Source organism: Dendrobates tinctorius, unplaced genomic scaffold (genome assembly GCF_039654945.1).
Source record: "Dendrobates tinctorius isolate UK_male_01 unplaced genomic scaffold, ASM3965494v1 ptg000011l, whole genome shotgun sequence".
NCBI classification, from domain to species: Eukaryota; Metazoa; Chordata; class Amphibia; order Anura; family Dendrobatidae; genus Dendrobates; species Dendrobates tinctorius.
In genome coordinates, this window is record NW_027361679.1 from 82,447,423 (window position 1) to 82,473,071 (window position 25,649).

At 40.3% G+C, this 25,649-nt stretch overlaps 1 protein-coding gene across 2 annotated transcripts in view; it reads right to left on the minus strand.

Moving 5' to 3' along the window:
* TBC1D2 (TBC1 domain family member 2) overlaps positions 1–25,649 on the minus strand; it is a 136,110-nt gene that overhangs the window by 15,911 nt on the left and 94,550 nt on the right. For both annotated transcript variants that reach the window (XM_073543899.1, XM_073543890.1), the window contains exons 10-12: positions 12,688–13,158; positions 896–1,016; positions 189–374 (exon numbers count right to left, since the gene is read on the minus strand). In XM_073543899.1, coding sequence (XP_073400000.1) covers positions 189–374; positions 896–1,016; positions 12,688–13,158 — 778 coding nt within the window. The remainder of the gene's footprint in view (positions 1–188; positions 375–895; positions 1,017–12,687; positions 13,159–25,649) is intronic.

The following is a 25,649-nucleotide window of genomic DNA, read 5'->3' on the forward strand; positions in this document are numbered from 1 at the left end:
GCGTTTAGCTGCATGTATCATTGGTTTTAATGTTATGGATGCTTGATTTAAATACATATTTAGTCAGCTTCCTCAGCTGGCAAAAGTGTATAACCATTCAAAAAGATAAAGGAGTGCAAGCTCACGTGTGTAATGCCATTGTTTTGCTTATGTGGAAATTTCACAAATGAAATATATACAGTACCTACCTTTGTACCTTCATACAAAAACGCATCCCATACTCTTAGTAGAATATCACTAACTAGGCTGTCAACAAAAACCACAAGGAACCAGTTGAAAGTGATAAGTGACAGATCAATTTTGTATTGTACAAAGTGTGCAGTCAAACGGGGCAGTTTTTCGGACAAGAAATCTCTGAATACTCTTTGATCTACCTAGAAAAATAAAAAAAAAGTTATTTTATAACACATTAGCAGATAATTCTTTGCAGCAAATTATGAATGAATAACATACTAAACTTTAAAAACATTATGCCATCCCCTCAATGGCGTACACAGGAAGAAAAGAATAGTTTTCGAGAACAACATCTCGTGCCTATTATATCTCTAATTCAGTGATTTGGCAATAATGCGGGGAGTGGCACAAAGACTGCACGGACCTCGAAGTGGTGCCCGTAGCACAATTTTGACCATCTACTCGTTTTTGTGCCCATCTCCACCCAATGTTCCTACATTTTTGTCTTTACAGGAGCCAGAGGAGGGTGAAGATAGATAAAAAAAAATAGGTGGGAAAGTGCAATGACCTGATTGACAATGCCAACCAAGGGTACACCAAATGGCTATTCTTGGTTTGAACAGTCATTTTGTGCTGACAGATGCCATTTTAAATGGATATTTCACATTTTAATATGTCAAATAATCTCAAAAGCTAAAATATCATATTCTTAAATACTTACCTGTGATCCTGCTAGATTATTGCTGTAGTATTCCGCTGGCATTATATTCTCGACAATATCAACTAAACAATAAAATGCACTCTCCTCATCTTCCAGGACTAATAGTGCCAAGGCGGCTAACCTACATGAAAATAGAAACTATAGTGGTTAGTTAGTGGTTGGTTAACAAGGATAGTGGTTATTAAATTAATTTTTACAGTTCTAGTGTAATGAAGAATGAATGAACATTTTAAGGAGCAACCTGCAAACATTTTTTTCCTGAGAATACAGTTGCACTGCAAAATGTAGGGTTTTGTTTACAGTCTAACTATAGAGACTCATAGTTCTGCAGAAATGCTGCATACATTGAACAGTAGTATTTTGAATTACCGTAAACTGTTTGCAAAGTCGTTTCACTTTTACTTTAACTACTTCTGGACTGCCCATAGAGTATAAACATCTGGGCAGTCCACACTTTACTCTGCACAGACATTCTAAAATGTCAGTACAGAGTAAGAGGCGGGCAGAGATTGTGATGCTGGTGGGTGGGGTGAAAGCTGTTAGATAAAGACAGAATTCCCAGAGAGAATAAAAGAAAGGTTTATTTCCATGATTACCTTCTGCCTCTTAGTACACAACACTGAACCAGCACTTCTGTATACAGATTAGGAGGCACTGACCAAATAAATGGTCATGTGATCGCTGGTTGTAGGATGGGACCTAGTCAGATCTGCTATACAGCAAGAAGGCTGAATTTGTTCTGTAACTGAAGCTAATATATCAACCCCAGTTACAGGGAAAATCTGCAAGAAAAATAATGTATTAATATATTCAAATGTCCCCTAGGGTCTTTCAAGACCTCATGCGGCACAGTGTGCAAAATAAATGGAAAAAAGCAAGAAAAATAAATCAAAACTTGAAAAAAGTTACTGTCAATTTTAATAGATATGCCCCCATCAAAACAAACGTGTCCAAAAGAAATTTTTTCTACGGAAAGGGTCGCGCAATTTACAATGTCTTCAATGGTCTACTGTGGATGTAAAAAAAGGCAGTAAACAAAATGTGAAAAATAATATATATATGTATTATTTACATAGAGGTAAAGAGAAATTATATTAGATAGAAATAGATAAAAGAAATAACAGATATAGATAAAATAGATAACGAGAAAAATAATATATGCATTATTTACATAGAAGTTAAGATATAAGAGATAAAAGAAAGATAAAAATTATTTGAATATCCAAATGGGAAAATTTTGTAAAGCTATACAATGAAACTCGAAAATGTGTCTGGTCAGGAGCGGGGTGGATCCTGGTCACAAACTGGTTAAATTTATTGCAGCCAAAAAAAAAAAATGGTTGCAAAAGTGTTCATCCATAATCAGTTCAATTCAGGGATAGCTGTATATCATTATTACCTTTATTATTTTAATTAGCTATTACTAGCTATTATCATGTTTATTAGTTTAGTTCCAAGAGCAAAAATCTGAAACCGGTACAAAAAAGAAAACTACCCTGATACTGTAACCTTAAAAGACAACAACTACAAGTTTTCTAAGCAAAGGAAGTTTAATATCTAAAGATAGGGAGTGTAAGGGTACAGTTACACATAGCGACGCTCCAGCGATTCCGACAACGATACGACCTGATAAGGATCGCTGATGCATCGCTACATGGTCGCTAATAAGCTGTCAAACAGGCAGATCTACTCAACGACGCAGCAACAATTCAGAGATCCGTATGACGACCTCGGCGGTCGTTGGTACCTTGACACACAGCAGCTATTCTGACGACTCACGCCTGCGTCCCTGAGTTCTGCGTCACCAACGAGGTCGCTCAGTGTCAAACACAGCGATGCATGCTGGCCAGCGGGACGCCAATGATCAGAAAATGGCCTAGGACATTTGAGCACGATCAGCGATATCCAGCGGGGGGGCCAGTCGCCGCTATGTGTCACACGTAGAGAGATCGCTGGCGAGGTCGCTGTTGCGTCACAAAACCTGTGACAAGTATTGGAGAAGTGGAGGGCACATAAATTTCAAAACAAGAGGGCTCACTAAGGGCCTGGAAAAAACATGACATAGAAGAGCAAGAAAAAAGATCATGCCCATATATAAAGGAGTTGGCACACACCAAAAAGATTCTGATGCAGAAAGGTGGTTTTAATGAATTGCAGTACATACATACAGACGTTTCGGTCTAGGACCTTCATCAATGTCCAAGGCAGATACTGCGTCCACTTGTTATATAGAACCACGTGGGACGGCTGCAGGTGCCTCCTTGCAGTATTGGTGTCTCCCTTAAAGCCCAGTCACTAAGAGCTCACAGTACAACTTATTGTACATTGATGAAGGTCCTAGACCGAAACGTCTGTATGTATGTACTGCAATTCATTAAAACCACCTTTCTGCATCAGAATCTTTTTGGTGTGTGCCAAGTCTATATAAATTGAAGTTCACAGATTGGGATCCTACTTGTGCACCACCTCCGGTTACCAGGGTTGTGCCTACGGTTTTGTTCTCATATATAAAGGAGCACCTCAATTGTATATATAAAGAATAAAGACACTTTATTAGACAATATTACAAAAAGCAAAAAAGCACACAAAGCATATTAAAAACATTTAAAATACAAAAAGGACCTACAATGAGTCATGCCTTATTATAGAAGCAATGACTTACCACACCTACTAATCTCCCAAAGAACCAGATAAGTACATAAAGCCATCACACATCATAAATATAATACATATGTAGCAGCATCAGATAATACTTCAGTGGCTATAAAGTGCATATGAGAAATACCATGTGGACTCAGAGATCCACAGAGAAAAAAGGCGTATGAGAAGAGAGTAATTTAACCTGTTGAATGCAGATCTCTCAGCAATGGCAAAAGGTAAAAATACCAATAGCGCACAGATTTTATAAAAGGTGACAAAAAACCTTAAATGGCTATGACGTGCATAACAATAGTACCATATGGGCCCAGAGAAACACAAAAAGGCATGTGAGAAGAAAGTAATAAGCCTGTTAAATACAGGTCCCTCAACATAGCCTAAGAAGAGAAACTAGTAGCACACAATTTTAGGGAAGATAACAAACCCATTCCTGGGCTGAAGTATGCTCACACACCAGAGTGAGTGTGGATCCTAGAGTCTGAGCCAGGGCCCTGGCAGTAGGGAGAAAGATGGTGTGGGATAGGTTCCCACGCGTATCGCCACAATTGTGGCTTCCTCAGGGAAAAAGAGCATCTTTGAGGTGCTCCTTTATATATGGGCATGATCTTTTTTCTTGCTCTTCTACTACAAAACCTGTGATGTTTCAGCGATCTCGCTGACGATCTCGTTATGTGAGACGGGGCCTTAAGGGAATGTAAAATGTGTGTTCTGTCACAATTAATAGGTGGCCTGACTGTGACAGAGATAAGATGGCCTTATCTCTGTCGTCATAATCCCTGTATACACAATGCTCATCTTTCATACTATGTCTATATAATCCAGTAGTTCCCTTTCCCATTTAAAAGGGGTTATCTCACAATTAAAGTTTATCACCTATCTAAGTGATAAGCGATCATGGACATGGATGGACTTTGATGGAATGGTCTGCGGGTGTTATGTCACGTTTGCAGAGCCCCTGATGTGCTTAAACTGAGGAAACCCCCCACAAGTGACCCCATTTTTGAAACTAGACCCGCCAAGGAACTTATCTAGATGTGTGGTGAGCACTTTGAACCCCCAAGTGCTTCAAAGAAGTTTATAACACCCAGGCGTGAAAATTAAATAATCATATTTTTTCCACAAATATGATCTTTTAGTTCCCAATTTATTTATTTTCCCAAGGGTAACAGGAGAAATTGGACCCCAAAAGTTGTTGTCCAATTTGTCCTGAGTACGCAGATACCCTATATGTGGGAAAAAACTACTGTATGGGAACACGTCGGGGCTCGGAAGGGAAGTAGTGACGTTTTGGAATGCAGACTTTGATGGAATGGTCTGCGGGTGTTATATCACATTTGGAGAGCCCCAGATGTGCCTAAACTGTGGAAACCCCCCACAAGTGAACCCATTTTGGAAACTAGACCCCCAAAGGAACTTATCTAGATGTATGGTGAGCACTTTGAACCTCCAAGTGCTTTACAGAAGTTTATAACATAGAGCCACAAAAATAAAAAAAATCATATTTTTTCCACAAAAATGATATTTTTGCCCCCAATTTTTTTATTTTCCCAAGGGTAACAGGATAAATTGGACCCCAAAAGTTGTTGTGCAATTTGTCCTGAGTAGGCTGATACACCATATGTGGTGGTAACCACTATTTGAGCGCATGGCAGAGCTTGGAAGGGAAGGAGCATCGTTTGACTTTTTCAACGCAGAATTGGCTGGAATTGAGATCAGGCGCAATGTTGCATTTGGAGAGCCCTTGATGTGCCTAAACAGTGGAAACCCTCCAATTCTAACTCCAACCCTAACCCCAACACACCCCTAGCCCTAATCTCAGCCCTAAGCCTAACACGAGCCCTAACCCTAACGGGAAAATGGAAATAAATACATTTTTTTAATTTTCTTATCTTTCCCTAACTAAGCGGGTGATAAAGGGGGGTTTGATTTACTATTTATTGCGGGTTTATATGTTTAGCAGCTGTTACACCCTAAAAGATGCTTTTATTGTAAACATAGTTTTTGCATCACCACATTTTGAGAGCTATAATTTTTCCGTATTTTGACCCACAGAGTCATGTGGGGTCTTATTTTTTGTGGGACGAGTTGACGTTTTTATTGGTACCATTTTCGGGCACGTGACATTTTCTGATCGCTTTTTATTCCGAATTTTGGGCCGCAGAATGAATAAAAACCAGCATTTCATGAATTTCTTTGGGGGAGGGGGGCGTTTACACCGTTCCGCGTGTGGTAAAATTGATAAAGCAGTTTTATTCTTCGGGTCAGTATGATTACAGCGATACCTCATTTATATAATTTTTTATGTTTTGGTGCTTTTATACAATAAAAACAATTTTATATAAAAAATAATTAATTTTCCATCGCTTTATTCTGCGAGCTATAATTTTTTTTATTTTTTCGCTGATGCGGGACAAGATGATGTTTTTAGCGGTACCATGGTTATTTATATATTTAGATTGTGAGCCCCATCGGGGACAGTGATGATAATGTGTGTGCAAACTGTAAAGCGCTGCGGAATATGTTAGCGCTATATAAAAATAAAGATTAAAAAATAAAGATTATATACGTCTTTTTGATCGCACGTTATTGCACTTTTTGTTCGGTGATATGATGATAAAGCATTTGTTTTTGGTTCTGTTTTTTATTTTTATTTTTTTAAGGGGTTCAATAATGGGGCTAACTAGTGGGACAGTTTTATAGGGCGGGATGTTACGGACGCGGCGATACTAAATACCGTATATACTCGTGGATAAGCCGAGATTTTCAGCCCATTTTTTGGGGCTGAAAGTCCCCCTCTCGGCTTATACACGAGTCATATACGGGGGTCTCTGCAGCCCCCCTGCTTCCCCCATGATCTCAGTGTCCCAGCTGTTCCTGCATTCAGTGGTCACAAATATGCGCATATTTAATGAGCGGTACCAGGTGACCACTGAATGCAGGAGCAGCCTGGGATGCCGACATCATGCTGAAGGCAGCAGGGGCTAAAGACTAGAGACCGGGTGCCAGGAGGGGGCTGGTGAGTATGACGGGGGAGCAAAGCAATACTTACCGCTCCCCGTTCCATCGCTGTTTCCGGGTCCTCTGGCTGTGACTTAGCGGAGAGCGCGGTGACGTAGTCAGTGTGCGCCCTCTGCTAACGTCACTGCACAGGACCCGGGAGACAGCGATGGAACCGGGAACGGTAAATATAGCCAGTGCCGGGGGCCTGAACCAGCGGCTACACCGGCGCCTGGCCCCCAGCGACGGAGAGGTGAGTATGTCTTTTTTTCTTTTAATAGCAGCAGTGGCAGCAGCATATGGGGGGTATTTTATGTATGGAGCATCTACTTGGGCCACCATTAACCCCTGTGCATCATATGGGGGGTATTTTATGTATGGAGAATCTACTTGGGCCACCATTAACCATTGTGCAGCATATGGGGGGTACTTATGTATGGAGCTTCTACTTGGGCCACCATTAACCCCTGTGCATCATATGGGGGTATTTATGTATGGAGCTTCTTCTTGGGCCACCATTAACCCTTGTGCATCATATGGGGGGTATTCATGTATGGAGCTTCTACTTGGGCCACCATTAACCCTTGTGCATCATATGGGGGGTATTTATGCATGGAGCTTCTACTTGGGCCACCATTAACCCTTGTGCAGCATATGGGGGGTATTTTATGTATGGAGCATCTACTTGGGACACCATTAACCCTTGTGCAGCAATATAAGGGGGCATTTATCCTTGGAGCATCTTGTTGGGCCACCATTAACCCTTTTGGAGCATTTTATGGGGGTATTTATCTATGGAGCATCTTTTTGGACCACCATTAACCCTTGTGCAGCACCACCCTCGGCTTATACACGAGTCAATAAGTTTTCCCAGTTTTTTATGGCAAAATTAGGGGAGTCGGCTTATACGCGGGTCGGCTTATACACGAGTATATATGGTATGTGTACTTTTTTTATTTACAAAAAAAAAAAAATTATAAGGGAATATATATATATTTTTTTTATTTAGGGATTTTTTAAAAATAATTTTCACACATTTTTTTACTTTATTATATTGTCCCAGCGTGGTACCATATAATAAAGTGTCATACCGCTGATCTGACACTTTGCAGTGCGCAGGCGCAGGTGCAGCAGGTGCTGAGGAAGCCGCCTCCCTGCAGGACCCTGAAGGCCTCCGCGCCACATTGGATTCGGGGACCTGCAGGGAGGAGAACCTCGGAGCAGCGCGAGCACATCGCGCTGCTCCGAGGGTCTCAGGGAAGCACGCTGGGAGCCCCCTCCCTTCGCGATTCTTCCCTGTACCCCTGGTACACTGCGATGAAGTTTGATCGCAGTGTGCCAGGGGTTAATGTGCCGGGGGTGGTCCGTGACCGCCCGTGGCACATTGTGCCAGGTGTCAGCTGTGATAATCAGCTGATAACCGGCCACGATCAGCGGCGCTCCCCGCATGAGCGCCGCTGATCGCGCTGATGTACTATCCCGTCCCCGGTCATACGGGCCCGGGTACCGTGGATGGGATAGTATGTCAGATGTCAGAAAGGGGTTAATAAAGGGGTTATTCAGTGCAAAGGTATCTATAATATTTAATGTTTGAAAGCAGTTGAAGAGTTCTATTTTATCCTTTTGTGAACTTTTGGACCTTCTCTCATTGCAGTCTATGGAATTTTGATGTACAGAAAAGCTCAATGGACATGTTATTCTCTTAAATTCCATCTGGAACCAATCAACATCAGCTTTTGACATGTCTTACTCTTAAATACAGTGGGTATGGAAAGTATTCAGACCCCTTTAAATTTTTCACTCTTTGTTTCATTGCAGCCATTTGGTAAATTTAAAAAAAAAAAAATCATTCTTTTCTCATTAACCCCTTAAGGACAAAGCCACTTTGTAGGTTATTGACCAGGCCTTAATTTTGAAATCTGAACAGTCACTTTATGCTGTTACAATTCTGAAATGCTTCAATGGATCCCATTGATTCTGATATCGTTTTTTCGTGAAATATTGTACTTCATGTTAGCGGTAAAATTTCTTCCATATAACTTGCGTTTATTTATGAAAAAACGGAAATATGGCGAAAATTTCTAATATTTTGCAATTTTCAAGCTTTTAATTTTTATGCTGTAAAATCAGAGAGATATGTCACACAAAATACTTACTAAATAACATTTCCCACTTTACATCAGCACAATTTTGTAAAAAAAAATATTTTTTTGTTAGGAAGTTATAAGGGTTAAAATTTGACCAGCAATGTCTCTTTTTTCAGTAACATTTGCAAAACCATTTTTTTTAGGGACCACCTCACATTTGAAGTCACTTTGAGGAGTCAATATGACAAAAAATACGCAAAAGTGAGATCATTATAAAAACAGCACCCCTCAAGGTGCTCAAAACCACATTCAAAAAGTTTATTCACCCTTCAGGTGCTTCACAAGAATTGAAGCAACGTGGAAGGAAAAAATGAACATTTAACTTTTTTCACAAAAATTTTACTTCGGACACAATTTTTTTTATTTTGTCAAGGGTATAAGGAGAAAATGAACCATAATATTTGTTGTGCAATTTCTCTCGAGGACACCGATACCCTATGTATGGAGGAAGACCACTTTTTAGGCGCATGGCTGGGCTCGGAAGAGAAGGAGTGTCGTTTGAGGTTTTGAACGTAAAATTGGATGGAATCGAGAGCGCCATGTCGCGTTTGGAGAGCCCCTGATGTACTTAAACAGCGGAAAACCCCCAAAAGTGAGCCCATTTTGGAAACTAGATGTCCAAGGAACTTATCTGGCTGTGTGGTGAGCACTTTGAACCCCCAAGTGATTCTCAGAAGTTAAAATGTAGAGCCGTTAAAATAAAAAAAATCATATTTTTTTCCACAAAAATGATCTTTTGGCCCCCAATTCTTTATTTTCTCAAGGGTAACAGGAAAAATGGGACCCCAGAAGTTGTTGTACAATTTGTCCTGAGTATGCCGATACCCCATATGTTGGAGGGAACCACTGTTTGGGCACATGGCAGAGCTTGGAAGGGAAGGAGCGATGTTTGACTTTTTCAATGCAAAATTGGCTGGAATTGAGATTGGATGCCATGTCACTTTTGGAGAGCCCCTTATGTGCCTAAACAGTGGAAACCCCCCAATTCTAACTCCAACCCTAACCTCGACACACCCCTAACCCTAATCCCAACCCTAACATAACCCTAACCACAAACCTAACCCTAACACACCCCTAACCCTAATCCCAACCCTAACCCCAACCCTAATTCCAACCCTAAACCTAATCCAAACCCTAACTTTAGCCCCAACCCTGACCATAACCCTCACCCTAAAGGGAAAATGGAAATAAATACTTTTTTAATTTTATTATTTTTCCCTAACTAAGGGGGTGATAAAAGGGGGTTTGATTTGCTATTTATAGGGGGGTTTTATAGCGAGTTTTTGTGTTTGGCAGCACACTAAAAGATGCTTTTTTTGTAAGAAGTTTTTGCATCGCCGCATTTTGAGAGCTATAATTTTCCCATATTTCGGCCGACAGTTATGTGAGGGCTTATTTTTTGCGGGACGAGCTGATGTTTTTATTGGTACTATTTTCGGGCACATGACTTTTTTGATCGCTTTCTATTCTGATTATTGTGGAGGCAGAATGAACAAAAACTAGCAATTCAGGAACTGTTTTTTTTTTTTTTCTCCGTTCCGCATGTGGTAAAATTGGCAAGGAAGCTTCGGGTCACTTCGATAACAGTGATACCTCATTTATATAGTTTTTTTATGTTTTGGCATTTTTACACAATAAAAACCTTTATAGAAAAAATAATTATTTTAGCATTGCTTTATTCTGAGAGCTATAACCTTTTTATTTTTCCGCTGATGGAGCTGTATGGCGGCTTGTTTTTTTGCGGGACAGTGATACTATTTTTATTACCATTCTTTTTTTATCGCATTTCAGTTCACTTTTTCCAAGCGGTATGATGATACCGCTTGTAACAAGTATAATTTGCTACTTTTTTGTGGGTTTTTTTACGGCGTTCACTGAAGGGGTTAACTAGTGTGACACTTTTATAGTTGTACTTTTTTGTTTTTTGTATTAGTGGATTTTTATAAATTATTTTTAATAATTTTTAATATTTTTTTTTATTTTTTTTCCTTTTTTACCTAGTCCCTTTATGGGACTTTCACTTTTTTACTTTGATTGCAGGTATAATGCATTGCAATGCACTAGCATTGCAGTGCATTATACCTATGGTGAACGCTTCTGACACCATACTGTGAGCATGGTCTCAGGTTTTCCATATCTTGATGACCCGGGTGTCATAATGACGAACCCGGGTCATCATGGCAATGATCGGGCACCGCGATGATGTCGGGCATAGTCCTTCATGGTGTGGAACTGACATCCTGCCATGACGGACTATGTCCATCAATGGACGTTAAGGGGTTAATGTACACACTGCACCCCATCTTGACTGAAAAAAAACAAACAAATGTAGACATTTTGCAAATTTATTAAAAAAGAAAAACTGAAATATCACATGGTCATAAGTATTCAGACCCTTCGCTCAGTATTGAGTAGAGGCACCCTTTTGAGCTAGCATAGTCATGAGTCTTCTTGAGAATGATGCAACAAGTTTTTCACACCTGGATTTGGGGATCCTCTGCCATTCTTCATGGCAGATCCTCTCCAGTTTCATTAGGTTGGATGGTGAACATTGGTGGACAGCCATTTTTAGGTCTCTCATAGAGATGCTCAATTGGGTTTAGGTCAGGGCTCTGGCTGGGCCAGTCAAGAATGGTCACAGAGTTGTTCCGAAGCCACTCCTTTGTTATTTTAGCTGTGTGCTTAGGGTCATTGTCTTGTTGGAAAGTGAACCTTCGGCCAAGTCTGAGGACCAGAGCACTCTGGAAGAGGTTTTCATCCAGGATATATCTGTACTTGGCTGCATTCATGTTTCTTTCAATGGCAACCAATCGTCCTGTCCCTGCAGCTGAAAAACACCCCCATAGCATGATGCTGCCACCACCAGGTTTCACTGTTGGGATTATATTAGGAAGGTGATGAGCAGTGCCTGGTTTTCTTTACACATACCGCTTAGAATTATCACCAAAAAGGTCTATCTTCGCCTCATCAGACCAGAGAATCTTATTTCTCATAGTCTGGGAGTCCTTCATGTGTTTTTTTAGCAAACTCTATGTGGGTTTTCATATGTCTTGCACTGAGAAGAGGCTTCAGAAGGTCCATTCTGTCATAAAGGCCCCACTGGTGGAGGGCTGCAGTGACAGTTGACTTTGTGGAACTTTCTCCCATCTCCCAACTGCATCTGTGGAGCTCAGCCACAGTGATCTTGGGATTCTTCTTCACCTCTCTCACCAAGGCTCTTCTGCCACGATTGCTCAGTTTGGCTGGACAGCCAGGTTTAGGAAGACTTCTGGTTGTCCCAAACTTCTTCCATTTAAGGATTATGGAGGCCACTATGCTCTTAGGAACCTTGAGTACTGCAGAAATTCTTTTGTAACCTTGGCCAAATCTGTACCTTACCACAATTCTGTCTCTGAGCTTCTTGGCCAGTTCCTTTGACCTCATGATTCTCATTTGATCTGACATGCACTGTGAGCTGTGAGGTCTTATATAGACAGGTGTATGCCTTTCCAAATCAAGTCCTATCAGTTGGACTCCAATGAAGGAGTAGAACCATCTCAAGGAGGATCACAAGGAAATGGACAGCCTGTGACTTAAATATGAGTGTCTGAGCAAAGGGTCTGAATACTTATGACTATGTGATATTTTAGTTTTTCTTTTTTAATAAATTTGCCAACATTTCTAGATTTCAGTTTTTTTCCATCAAGATGGTGTGCAGAGTGTACATTAATGAGAAAAAAATGAACTTTTTTGAATTTCCCAAATAGCTGCAATGAAACAAAGAGTGAAAAATTTAAAGAGGTCTGAATACTTTCCATGCCCACTATGTATGGGAGAAGAATAATGAAAGTGAACAATTTATTTCCTTCGAAAGGAACAAGTTCCTCCTAATGTATTCTATGCTAATACATGCAATAGACCAATTAATTTCAAGCAGGATGGCTGAAAGGTAACATAATTCTATAATTCTGGAAATAACCTTGTTTTGCATGCAACTGTTGACTTTTTTACCTGTTCAGTCCTTGACAGTAGCCAATGGTGGGGTTTTGCCATGAATATGCTACCAGCACCCTTCTTAGCTCCTGAATGAACTCCGAGGTAGGACTGTTAAAGTGCTTATTATTGGTCAAAGTGCGATGTATATCCAGTTCGATCTGCTGTGTGGCTGGATGGTGAGCATTCTCACTCTTTCTCAGGAGGTCTTTGTAGTGATTGTCACTGATAAAAACGCGTTGACTAGTTAGCCATTTCCAAACACGTTTGCGATGTTCAGTTGGGATACCACATCTCACCAGAGTTTTTAGCTCTACTGAGTGGGACAATCCCTCAATGCTGTTCCATTTCATTCGTAAGGGCTTGTCCACAACCTCATGAGTGAGCAGTTTGTTAGATCGAATTTCCAAAGCTTGGATTTTGGCTAGAAGTTTCAAATGCTCAACCTCATACTCCGGGATTATCATGAAGCCATAGTCATCATATTCACTGGAATTAAGAAATAAGTAAAGATTATTTTCCAAACGAAAGAGAAGAATACACATTTTCTCTGTACAGACAATGTATTTGAAATAAAAACATGGTGGGTAGACTAAGAAACAGAAAGTCACATAGTCCAGAAAGAAGAAAATATGAACAATCTATTCATTGGCTGAATTGGGTGAAGGGAGTATAGTTTTTATAAAAGTACATCAGCTACAGACTTCCCCATGATAAGTACATGTAAAATCAACAATTCAAGACTGGAAAATAGCCTCTTCGAGTCCTCAATCGGTATATTTAAGAGGGCAGTTTGCTGTCTGATCATTCAAAATTAAACACTGTAATTCCCTGGAGTGAACTGGCAAAATCTGATCCTTATAAAGCAGGGGTGGGCAATATATATTTTAAAGGGCCACATGAGATACCATAATTTTGGGTAACCCAATGTGCAAGAAAAGTTGTCTCCAGTGACCACAGGAAATAGGATTCTTAAAACTTGACGTTTATTTGATCATCATTTTAAAAAGCACAGATATGCAGATATGGGCAATCCCAGTGCAAGGAAAATCATGTAGTTTTAAGAATCATATTTCCTGTGGTCGCTGGAGACAACTTTTCTTGCACTTTGGATTTCCATACCGCCGGGATGAGGACGGCTCCGTGCGTGATGGCCAGCCAAGGAACCTGGACATAACGGGGTGAGCTATACTTTTTCTTTTTTTTTGTAGAATTTTGGGTAAGGGTCGAAGCAAAAGGTAAAACATAATTCTGCTTATTTTTATTTTTAGCACATAATATTGAACAGAATTAAGTATACTGACAAACTGGTACTGATAAAACGTGTTACAACAGGGTTTATTGTAACATGTATTCTTGCCATTAACAGCTAATCAAAATCAAGTTTGATTACCACATTCCCACAAAGTATCATGCCCAGTCATCTCCACACAGTGTGATGCCCCCAGTCAGCCCATAACAGTATGGAACTCCACTGCCCCCACACAAAGTATGATGCCACCACAGCTCCCACACAGAGCCCACTCTACATACAGTATGTTGCTCTAACAGCACCCCACACAGAGTATGAGGCTCCTATAGCTCTCCATATACAGTATAATGGACCCTACAGCCCCACACACACAGTAGGATGGACCCCACATTGGAGTGGCAGTTTTCCCTTCCCTTTGGCTGTCCCAGTTCGCGGGCTGAATAGGAGCAGAAAAAGAGCCATATGTATCCTGCAGGTTGTACTTTGTCCATTTCTGTTATAAAGTAACAAATATCTGAAATAATTGTGCTCTTGCAATTAAAGACAATCTTACATTAATGGATATATAGAAGGGTAAGAATAAACGGCTAAATGAAAAAAAACACAAATATAATGTAACTTTTATTAAGTTCAATAAAAAATAATTTTATATACCCACCACAAAAGTGAAAAGTGCAACGTGCAAAAAAGGATATATATACAAATAGTTGTATAGGGCTAAAAAAGAGATCAGAACATAGGCTGGTATAATGTATACAGACCTAGCCCTATGAACTTCTCTCAGAATGCAGTGGTGTAGTAGTTTACCACTGCTATGTATTTTTAAGTATCGCCTATAGTTATATAGTTTATTCGACAAACAAGTGGAAGGCGACTATTAGCCCTAAAACACAATGCCCCATCATTAAAAGCGATATAGCTAATTGCCTAGGGTACCGAAAGTTTGCACTGACTAGACAGATAATCAATTTAGTAATAACTTTACAATGTCTATAAGAGCAGTGCTTTAAGTAATAACCACTAACCAGTGAAACAAAGCCGATGTGAGGAAGGAGGTGTACTGGCCCTGCATGCCACCCCGGCTGTACACCTACCTATTTGCGGAGGTTGGCACCCTAAGAAGGGTCGACTGCCCCTATGCTCCTAAAACAACTTTTTGCCAGATGTATAGTGAGAAACAGAGGGCCAGTTGGCCTAGATCTGCTGCTGGTAGTGTACTAAGCCACAGATGAGGGTATCAGATGTTGTAAAAAAAATTCTCATAGATAAAGTAGGATAATGGTATATGTATAAAAGTGACAGAGAATAAGAGCAGACATACTTTCATGCACACCATATAAGCCGTGAGTGCAAAGTAAATACAACACAACTTTTAAGCATAAAACACTGGTTAGGACTAATCCTTGGCATTAAAACACAAAGGACAAGAAACACAGATAACCAATCTGCTAATAGATATTAGTGTGAGCACTAGACACATTAACAGCAGGCATGTACACATAAATCAATTGGCCTACCATACAAAACAATCCTGATATTAGGGACACTCGGTCAAAATTCATTGCTTATCTGCATAGGAGTACCCAGGATCAAAACTGTGTGTGTGTGGGGGGGGGGGGGGGGAGCCATGGTCGTTCAGGTTGTAAAATATTAGAGTGAAAAAGGTTTTTTATTCTAATTACATGTCTCATACTAACATCATTTTTCTTGGGTTTGAAGAAAACTTGTTCAAAACTTTTGTTTCAATCCAGTCCTGATTTTCCTTGAAGAATTTCCGATGGACGCTCATCAAACACAACCCAGTCAGTCTGTCCTCTCCCATTGTACTTCTGAGCCAGGTTTTTACCCTTCAAAGGGTACTGAAAGATCGTTCAACAGTAGCTGTGGTGGTCGGGAAAGCACTTAAAATGAAGAGTGTGTGCCTTGTTGCAGGGAAAAAAATATTAGCCTCCTCCAAAAGTGCAGCCACTTCAATGTACTTTAATTTGTATTCTGCTAAATCCTTCTTTTTCCACAGATTATACCACAAATCTAATTCTGCAGAAATTTCACCCAACCCATAAAACTCCATGAAACACTTTGCATTTTTTTCCAAATCTTTTAAAGCCATTTTTAGCATGTATGAAGGATGAAGATAGGATAAGGCAAAAGTAGGTGTATTTTCGTGTGAGAATCTAACATTCAAAGATAAAGTTAGGGAGTCAAGATAAGGGATGATCAAGGACCGTCTCCAGTATTCAAACACAGTCTCAGATGGTGGATTATTTCAATGTATTTGCTATTGAGCAATTCATGGTAATGATAACTCAACCTCGACTTTCTCTGCGATATTATGTGATTTTTTTAAGTAATTCATCAGAAACATGCTCAATTTCTTGTTGATCCTTCTTGGTGACATCAAGGATTTGGGCAATATGTTTCCACACCATAATTAAATCCATATTTTTACTTTGTGGAACGTTCACAACAGGTTTCAAAATCGCAGAGTATTTTGCAATCATAACTAAACCTAAAATGAAAATTGGTTTAGTAACTGCACAGTGCAATTGATAAGCAGATTTTCTTGTAGCACAGTTTCCTTCGACTGAGATATGTTCTAGTGCATTGACGAGTTCATCGAAGCTTTCTGAAAATTTTCTTATGCTCTTGGATTTCTCAGACCATGTGGTCTCACAGAGTCTTGATAGATTGGGAACCAAATTCCTGCGGGCTGGCGACTCACAAAAGAAGGATATTGTATCCTTAACCATTGCAATTGTGCTTCTTATTTCTGGTAGTTTGCTAGCATCATTGACCAAAAGATTTAGTTTGTGGCTTGAGCAACGGAAAAATAAAGATTTACTGTACCTTTTCTTCAGAATGGCATGCACACCACCTTCTTTTCCAGCCATCGTTGAACAACCGCAAATCCGGATCCAACATAATTCTCTGCTGAAAGATTCTGATCAACCAAAAAACTATCAATTGCGCTAGCGATTGTAGGGGCGTCTTGAGATATCAGCTCAACATAGCCTACAAATTCCTCTCTGATTTTTTTCTTGACTCTCATCATAAAACCACAATCCGATAGAAAGCAGTTCTTTTCCAGTGATATCTGCTGTTTCATCAGCCATTACAGCGTAAGCTTTTGCTTGTTTACAATGTTCGATAATTCTTTCTTTGACAACTTCACCAAATAATCTTATAATCTCATTTTGAATTTTAATGAAGTATAGACTGCATTTTTTCGACAGCTCTCTAAGTGACTCTTTAGGTTCTCATGACCACAGTCAATTCTCAAATTTAAAAGGTCAAAGAAAACCCCGTCTTCTCCTTCCTTTCCTCTAAGCGGCAAATCATGAGTTCCACAAAATATGATGCAAGAAATAATTGATGACAATATTTGTTTTTTTCAATCATCTTCTGGCGACCACTTGGCAACTGGATGTCAACTGGAACATTTTCAAGCAAAGCTTTTGCATCAGCTGTTGAAGTTTTGTGGTAGTGACTGCCGAGTGCTTTCTACAATCTTCATGTATATCTTTAAACCTCATGTATGGTCTTACCATGAATGACCCCAAAACTCCTTTAACTGTATCAATAACAGGAGGAAACAGAACACAGTGCATACAAAGAGCACCTTTGAAACAATTTGAGTACTCCAATCAAGGAGTATATTGATCTAACCAGCAGTGGTTAAATTTTCTTTTCAAATGGCTGGCATGAGAACCAAAATCGTAATTTGATGGTAGAACCCAGGGATTTGTAAGCAATGCCTTCTTTTTTTCTGGTGGTAACTTAAGGGCGTGACCAACATAACGACTAATGTCTTTTTCATGGTAGCTATCGTATTCAATTGTTTTAGAGGTCCCAGTCCCAGGGATAGCTACGTGTACAGGTGAAGAATTACTAGACCCTTGTTCCATAATCAACTCAGAATCCGACGGTTCGGTCAGTTTAGTTCCATTTTCATCACCATCATTGCTTCCACTTCCACTACACTACTGTCGTCTTGATAATTTTTCTATTTGAGGGGTTTTCTGACTGAAAATCACAGAAATTAACATAGTACAGTTTGTAGGTGATTTATCTTTCATACATACTAAAAAAAATCGCGCGGATAGCAGATTTACACCTTTATCGACTACCATGGACCTTAACCCCCCTATTTACAAAGAAAGATAGACTCCGCATTCGCGAATTTGAAATTTGCGAGGTTTTCCTGCAATGTAACCATTGTGAATGTTGTGGGATTACTGTATAGATAAAATATAGGTCTTCTAGCCCTTAACTCAAAACCTTCAAAATTTGAGATGTTACGTTATTTTACGATGGGTACGATTTTAGTATAAAATTAAGTAAAGTTGGCCAATGTATGTTTATATTATAGACCAGTGATGAGCGAGTGGCATAATATTCACACTCGCTATACTCGTAACGAGTACTTTTTAATACTCGCATATTCGTCCGAATAGCGAATACAATGTAAGTCAATGAGTGATTGGCTCTGCCCACACACATCCGGCCATAAACTGAGTCTTGCCGGGACAGGGCGGGAGGGGGGACTTTTTCACATTTCTACAATATAAAACACCTTGCAGTGTCCCCCAAGAGAGAGCCTAACATTCAATCTGCCCTCACTGAGGTGCCAGCTCACTTTATGTAGTGAAGGGAGCGGTCAATTTGCGTCAGATCGATAATGATCAACATATCACTCACGAGCACCAGCGTTACTCGCCGATTAACGAGTATCTTTAATACCGTACTATTCGTGCGAATAGCAAATAGTAACGATTACACTCGCTCATCACTAATATAGACCTATTGGAAAACATGGGATTCATGGTTAAATGTCTCTAGGCTGGGTTGCTTCCTCAATTTCATTTTCTGCAGAAATTACTTAACTTACCTTTTTGGAACCAGTTTCTTATATCCATTTAGGCAGCCTCGATGTCTTGTAAATGTAAATAAGAAGGTAAACTAATAAATTAGAACTGGAATAAATTTGAATGATTAGTTGTTTCAAAGAAACAGGTGTGCTCACATGCTGCGTATTTCTGCATTTACGCAGTGCTATTTAGTGCTGCATAAATGCAGTGAAATACAGCTCCATAATGCATCCCAGCAAAATCAATGGCTTTTGTTAAAATGCGCTCACATGATTCGTCATTTTGCAGATGTGTTTTGCACTACAAAATGCATCCGCAAAAAGAATGACCATGACAATTCATTTTGGGCTTGCTTTCTGTGCTTTTAACTCACCTTGCCAGGTTCCCACGGTGATCGCTCCTCATCCCGGCACCGTAGGACCTGGCACAGGACCTTAAACAGCACCATGTGACCAGGCGACGTCATCAGTCATATGGTGCTTCCGGGTCCTAGAGCCCGCGCTCGCTGTGGCCTGGCAGGGGATCAGGAGACACCAGTTGTCACCGGGGGAGTGATTCGAGGTAAGTATAACGTGCAGGAAGAATAATAATATATATATTTTTTTGCTTATAGGCAGGGGTGAACCTAGCAACACTGCTGCTTGAGGCGAACGTCAAAGAGGCGCCCCCTGACAAACATATATACAGCCCACCACAGGGCTCCCATCTCATATACAGGCTCCCCATAAGACTCCCATCTCATATACAGCACACCCACAGGACTCTAATATCATATACAGTCCCCCATAGGGCTCCCAGTCCCACATCATATACAACAGCTCCCCACATTATTTCCCATCACATCACTGTCTGATTTAACAAGTATTTAAATTTTTTTTAACTTTGTCTTCTCTCCTTCTAGCAGCTCCAGCTTGTGTGCCGGCGCCGCACTGCAGGACTCGGGGCACTCAGTGATGATGTCATCACTGACTCCAGTCCCCACCATGCTGATTTGCAGTGCTGAGCAGCCGGCAGACACTGAGGCCGGGATTAAAGCTCCTACTAGCGGCTGCGGGTGCCCTAAGCTCTGCCGATGCATCATGCCACCCTGGCGCCTTGCCCACTGCTTACCGCCGGCGCTGCCTGAGGCAACAGTTACCGTTACCTACTCAGACAGGTGGCGGTCGGTGGCCTCATCATGATAGGTGCGTGCCCCTGCTGTTGGGGGGGCCAGCTGCCCCCCTGCCCCTCGTTGGGTACCTCCATGCTTATCTGTTTTGATGTGGTACTCCAGACAGAAAAGGTGATGCCATGTTCAAACTCAACACGTTTCCCCATGCTGGGATCATCAGGAGATATCAAGATGTTGGCATATGGCAGAAAATCAATGTCCTGTAGGTGAGGGTGACTGGTTACTACTTAAAGCACAGCTATTATAGACACCGTAAAGTTATTACTAAATTGACTGTCTAGTCAGTGCAAACTTTGGGTACCCTAGGCAATTAGCTATATCGTTTCTAATGATGGGGCATTGTGTTTTAGGGCTAGTAGTCACCTTCCACTTGTTTGTCAAACAAACTATTTGACTAACCTTAGGCGATACTTAAAAATACATAGCAGTTGGAAACTACTATACCATTGCATTCTGACAAAAGTACATAGGGCTAGGTCTGCATACATTATACCAGCCTATATTCTGATCTCTTTATCCCTATACAACTATTTGCATATATCCTTTTTTGCACGTTGCACTTTTCACCTTTGTGGTGGATATATAAAATTCTTTTTTTTTATTGAACTTAACAAAAATGACATTTTATAAAGGTTTTTTCAGTTAACCATCTTGCCATAAAAAAATAAAAAGGGCAATTGTAAGCACTAAAATGGAAAATTCTGAAAATACCACATTTTTCCTTCCTATAAAACAAAACAAAAAAGAAAATCAAAGCTTCACTGTTCTCTCAGTCTAAACACACATTATCTGCATCCTTCATAAAATAGATGCAGCATCCATAATACCAGTGTGTCATGCCATAATATATCTTGCAGAATATGTGTAAGGTTCCCAAGCCACACAGAAAATACTTGTGGTTCTCTGCTTAAACACAACCACAAAGTATTTGCACACATCTTCTCTAAACCCATGCACAGATTTAGAGACACAATTGGAATGTTGTGGGCAGTAATTATTGTATCAGGAGACATATAACACCATGTTCAGTATCATACTCAGAATAATGACATAATTATCTTATGTAATAAATGTGATTGAATGTATCATGTAAATTAGAGTACAAGGGTAAACAATGAAGAAAAAATTAAGAGAGTAGTTTCATTTTGAAGCTATAAAGCCCATTAGTCCATCAAAAAAGCTAAAGTAGTAACTGATATTTAAAATTCTGTTTAATTAATCATAGTGTACATCAAAATAAGAAACTATTTAATATATATCTTAAACAGAGAAATATGCTTCTTTCTCTGCCAGGACTGATCATTCATTCTCAAAATTCTCAATTGATGGGTAAAATATGTGTTCACTGACAACAGATTTTGCCATTACTGAAAGAACAGTGCTCCTACTTTCCCATTTTTTCTTTCGATACAGTCTTTTGAACCATAAAGGGGTTGTCTGGCCTTGGGTTACAAATCTGCAGTTCTTCCATATGTCTGCAGACATGGGAATACTCACATCACGTGCAGTGCGCGCTGTGAGTATCTCCAGTTCTAGCGTTGAGAGAGGTCAGCCATGTGAGGTCTTATTTTTTGCAGGACGAGTTGTCCTTTTGAACAAAACCATTGGTTTTACCTTGTCGTGTACTCGAAAACTGGAAAAAAATTCTAAGTGCAGTGAAATTGCAAAAAAGTGCAATCCCACACTTGTTTTTTGTTTGGCTTTTTTGCTAGGTTCACTATATGCCAAAACTGACCTGCCACTATGATTCTCCAGGTCATTACAAGTTCATAGACACCAAACATGTCTATGTCCTCTTTTAACTAAATGGTGAAAAAAAATTCCAAAGTTTCCTTAAAAAAAAAGAAAAAAGCGCAATTTTCTGAGTCCCGTAGCGTCTCCATTTTTTGTGATCTGGGGTCGGGTGAAGACTTATTTTTTGCATGCTGGGCTAACGTTTTTTATGATACCACTCTTGTGCAAATACTTTTTTTGATCGCCCGTTATTGCATTTTAATGCAATGTCACGGCGACGAAAAAAAAAAGTAATTTTTTTTCTCGCTACGCCGTTTAGCAATCGGGTTAATTCTTTTTTTATTGATAGATCAGGCGATTCTGAATGCGGCGATACCAAATATGTGTAGGTTTGATTTTTTTTTTAATTGTTTTATTTTGATTGGGGGCGAAAGGGGGGTGATTTGAACTTTTAGGTTGTTTTTAGTCTTTTTTTAATTTTTAAACACTTTTTTTTTTTACGTTTGGCATGCTTCAAGCGATGCGCTCATTTCCAGCCCGGCGGCCAGAAGCGCTACTTAAATGCCCACTGTCAGCGTTTGACAGCAAAATTTAACAAGTTAATAGGCGCGGGCGGATGGCGATCCCGCTCGCACCTATTGTGGGCACATGTCAGCTGTTTATAACAGCAGACATGTCGTGGCTTTGAGGTGGGCTCACTGCCGGAGCCCACCTCAAAGCAGGGGACACCGACCGCTGATGCAATAGTACGTCAGCGGTCGTAAAGGGGTTAAACACTACCAGTTTTAACCCTTAGATGGCTATTCTTCATGTGATTAGGAAACAACTTATAGCATATTTTCAAGATACAGTTATCTCATCAGGCACTAAACGTACATTTAGAGGGAAACTGCCATGTTAAAAACATTATTAACCTGCAGATTTGGGGTTAATTTGCAAGTTATCTAATATATAAAGCTCAAGTGTGTGTATGTATGTATGTGTGTGTATGTCCGGGATTGGCATCCACACTGTCGCAGCTACAGTCACAAAATTTGGCACAGTCACACGTCTGGACACCGAGAGTGTCCTAGGCTATGTTGTGAGGTGAAATTTTAACCCCGCGCGTTCCAATTCACCAAACAATTTTGCCCCTATCTACATAATGGGGGAAAAAGTGTGTGTGTATCAAGCCCCGCCCCTCATTATGATGTCATAATGGTTGCCATGGCGACGCTGATGTCATCATAGGTTCCAAGCCCCGCAGCTCATTACGATGTCATAATGGTTGACTATGGGATGGAGGATGTGTGATGGGTATATGGGCACTGGACTATGGGATGGAGGATATGTATGATGGGTATATGGGCACGGGACTACGGGATGGCGGATATGTATGATGGGTATATGGGCACGGGACTATGGGATGGAGGATATGTATGATGGGTATATGGGCATGGGACTATGGGATGGCGAATATGTATGATGGGTATATGGGCATGGGACTATGAGATGAAGGATGTGTGATGAGTATATGGGCACTCGACTATGGGATGGCAAATATGTATGATGGGTATATAGTCATGGGACTATGGGATGGAGAATATGTATGTTGGGTATATGGGCACGGGACTATGGGATGGAGGATGTGTGATGGGTATATGGGCACTCGACTATGGGATGGAGGATATGTATGATGGGTATATGGGCACGGGCCTATGGGATCGTGGATATGTATGATGGGTAAATGGGGACGGGACTATGGGATGGAGGATAATTATAATTTGCTATAACTAACCACAGCGCCGCACTCTTCAGCTAGTTAGTGTTATAAAGTTGCCTGGCCGCCGCATTGAAAGCACAGCTACTAAGAAGAAATTAACTTTATTTCTCCAGGCTTTCGGTCATAAAGCTGCAGTATATAGTCGGCAGCAACTAACACCTAGGCGCTGACTGACAGCAGTGCAACAGTACCGAGTCAGCCTGTCAGTCAGTGCCAGTTCGTTGTTAAAGCCAACCCTCACTATGTACTGAGAAGTGACTGAAGAAGCGTAGTGAGCGCATATATGACTGAAGGCTAGAGGCTGCAGGGAGAAATAAAGTTAATTTCCTCTCGGTAACTGGCTTTCAGTGCGGCAGCCGCCTTGCTTTATAACACTGTTAACCTGCAGATTACCCAATGTCTGCAGGTTAATAGTGCTTGGGGACTTGACAGGTTCCATTTAAAACACACAGAGACACTTTTCACTCTCATATTCAGACCAGATGCTTGATGGCTGTTTCAGGGTTCAAGTTTTCATTATTTTGTAATACCTATTATCAAAAGACTATAACTCTAACACTGTCCTTATTTAAGTATTTATTTTTGAGAAATGTATGTATGTATGTATGTATATATATATTTTTTAGATAGATATAAATAGATAGAAATATGTGAGATATAAAATCAATGCTTTAGGTGTGTAGATTACTTTGCATGGATTTTAGTAATAGATAAATACATTTTTGAAAAAAAACATGGTATGGGATCCCTCAAAATTGTATTAACCAGTGGGGAATGGGTTAATACACATGGAGCTTACCAGGCTATTAATAACAGCTCATAGCTGTATACATAGTCTTTACTGGCTATTAAAATGGGGGACCCACCCCCTAAAAATTATGTAGGGTCCCCGTATATTTAATAACCGGCAAACGTTAGGCAGACAGCTGGGGGCTGATATTAAATAGCCAAGGAATAGGCCATGGATATTGCCTCCCTTTGAGACTAAAAACATCAGGTCTCCTCCGCCCCAGAAAAAGCACATCCATAAGATATGCCAATTCTGGTGCTTAGCTTCGCTCTTCCCACTTGCCCTGCAGAGTTGGAAATTGGGGTAATAGTATTGGGGTTGATGTCAGCTTTGTATTGGCTGATGACATCAAGCCCAGGGGTTAGTAATGGAGAGACATCTATAATACGCCCCATTAAGTCCTTTATTTGAAATAAAGACACTGACACCTTTTTTTAAATTAAAAATAAAAAGCAAAGCTACTCACCTTGACACCTAAACCAAGGAAGCCAATGTCCCCTATAAAAGAATTAAAATAACAAACAACAATATCCCTCATCTGCCCAACAAGAAGATAATCCATTTGTCCCATGAGGAGTCTAGCTCTGCTAAATTTATCAGCCACCAAAGATTCTGAGCGGCACGTGCTAGCTTGCAGTGATGTAAGAAAGTTTAGTGGAGTTCATACCCAATGAACTTCGCTCACCTCACTGACGTCAGTGCGAGCACCTTGGGAAAGTTCTCATGCTCGCGCTGACGTCAGTGAGATGAACGGAATTCATTGGATATTAACACCACTCAACTTTCTCACGTCACAGAGAGGCACTGAGCTGAGCTAACCACTGTGTTGCCACCATCATATTTGATGGTGGAGATGGTGTTTTCAGGGTGATGTTTAGTGTTAGTTTTCTGCCACACATAGTATTTTGAATTTAGGCCAAAATGTTCTACTATGGTCTCATCTTCTACATGGTAGCTATGTCCCCAAAATGGCTAATTGCAAACTGAAAATGGGACTTGTTATGATTTGCTTTCAAAAATGGCTTTCTTCTTGCCAATCTTCCATAAATTCCAGATTTGTGGAGTATATGATCAATACCTGTCCTGCAGACAGATTTTCCCAGTTGAGCTGTGGAACTCTGTTGCTCTTCCAGAATGACCATGGGCCTCTTGACAGCTTCTCTAATTTAGTGCTCTCCTTGCTTGGAATGTCAGTCTTGGTAGGTTTGTAGTCGAATCCATACTTCTTTCATCTTTTGATCATGGATTGAACAATACTCCGTGAGATGTTCAAAGCTTGGGATTATTATTTTTATTTTTCTTTATAACCTAACTCTGCTTTACTCTTGTCCACAACTTTGTCCCTGACCTGTCTGATGTGTTTGTAACAAGATGGCATGGGGTGGTAGTCATGGGCGAGTCCA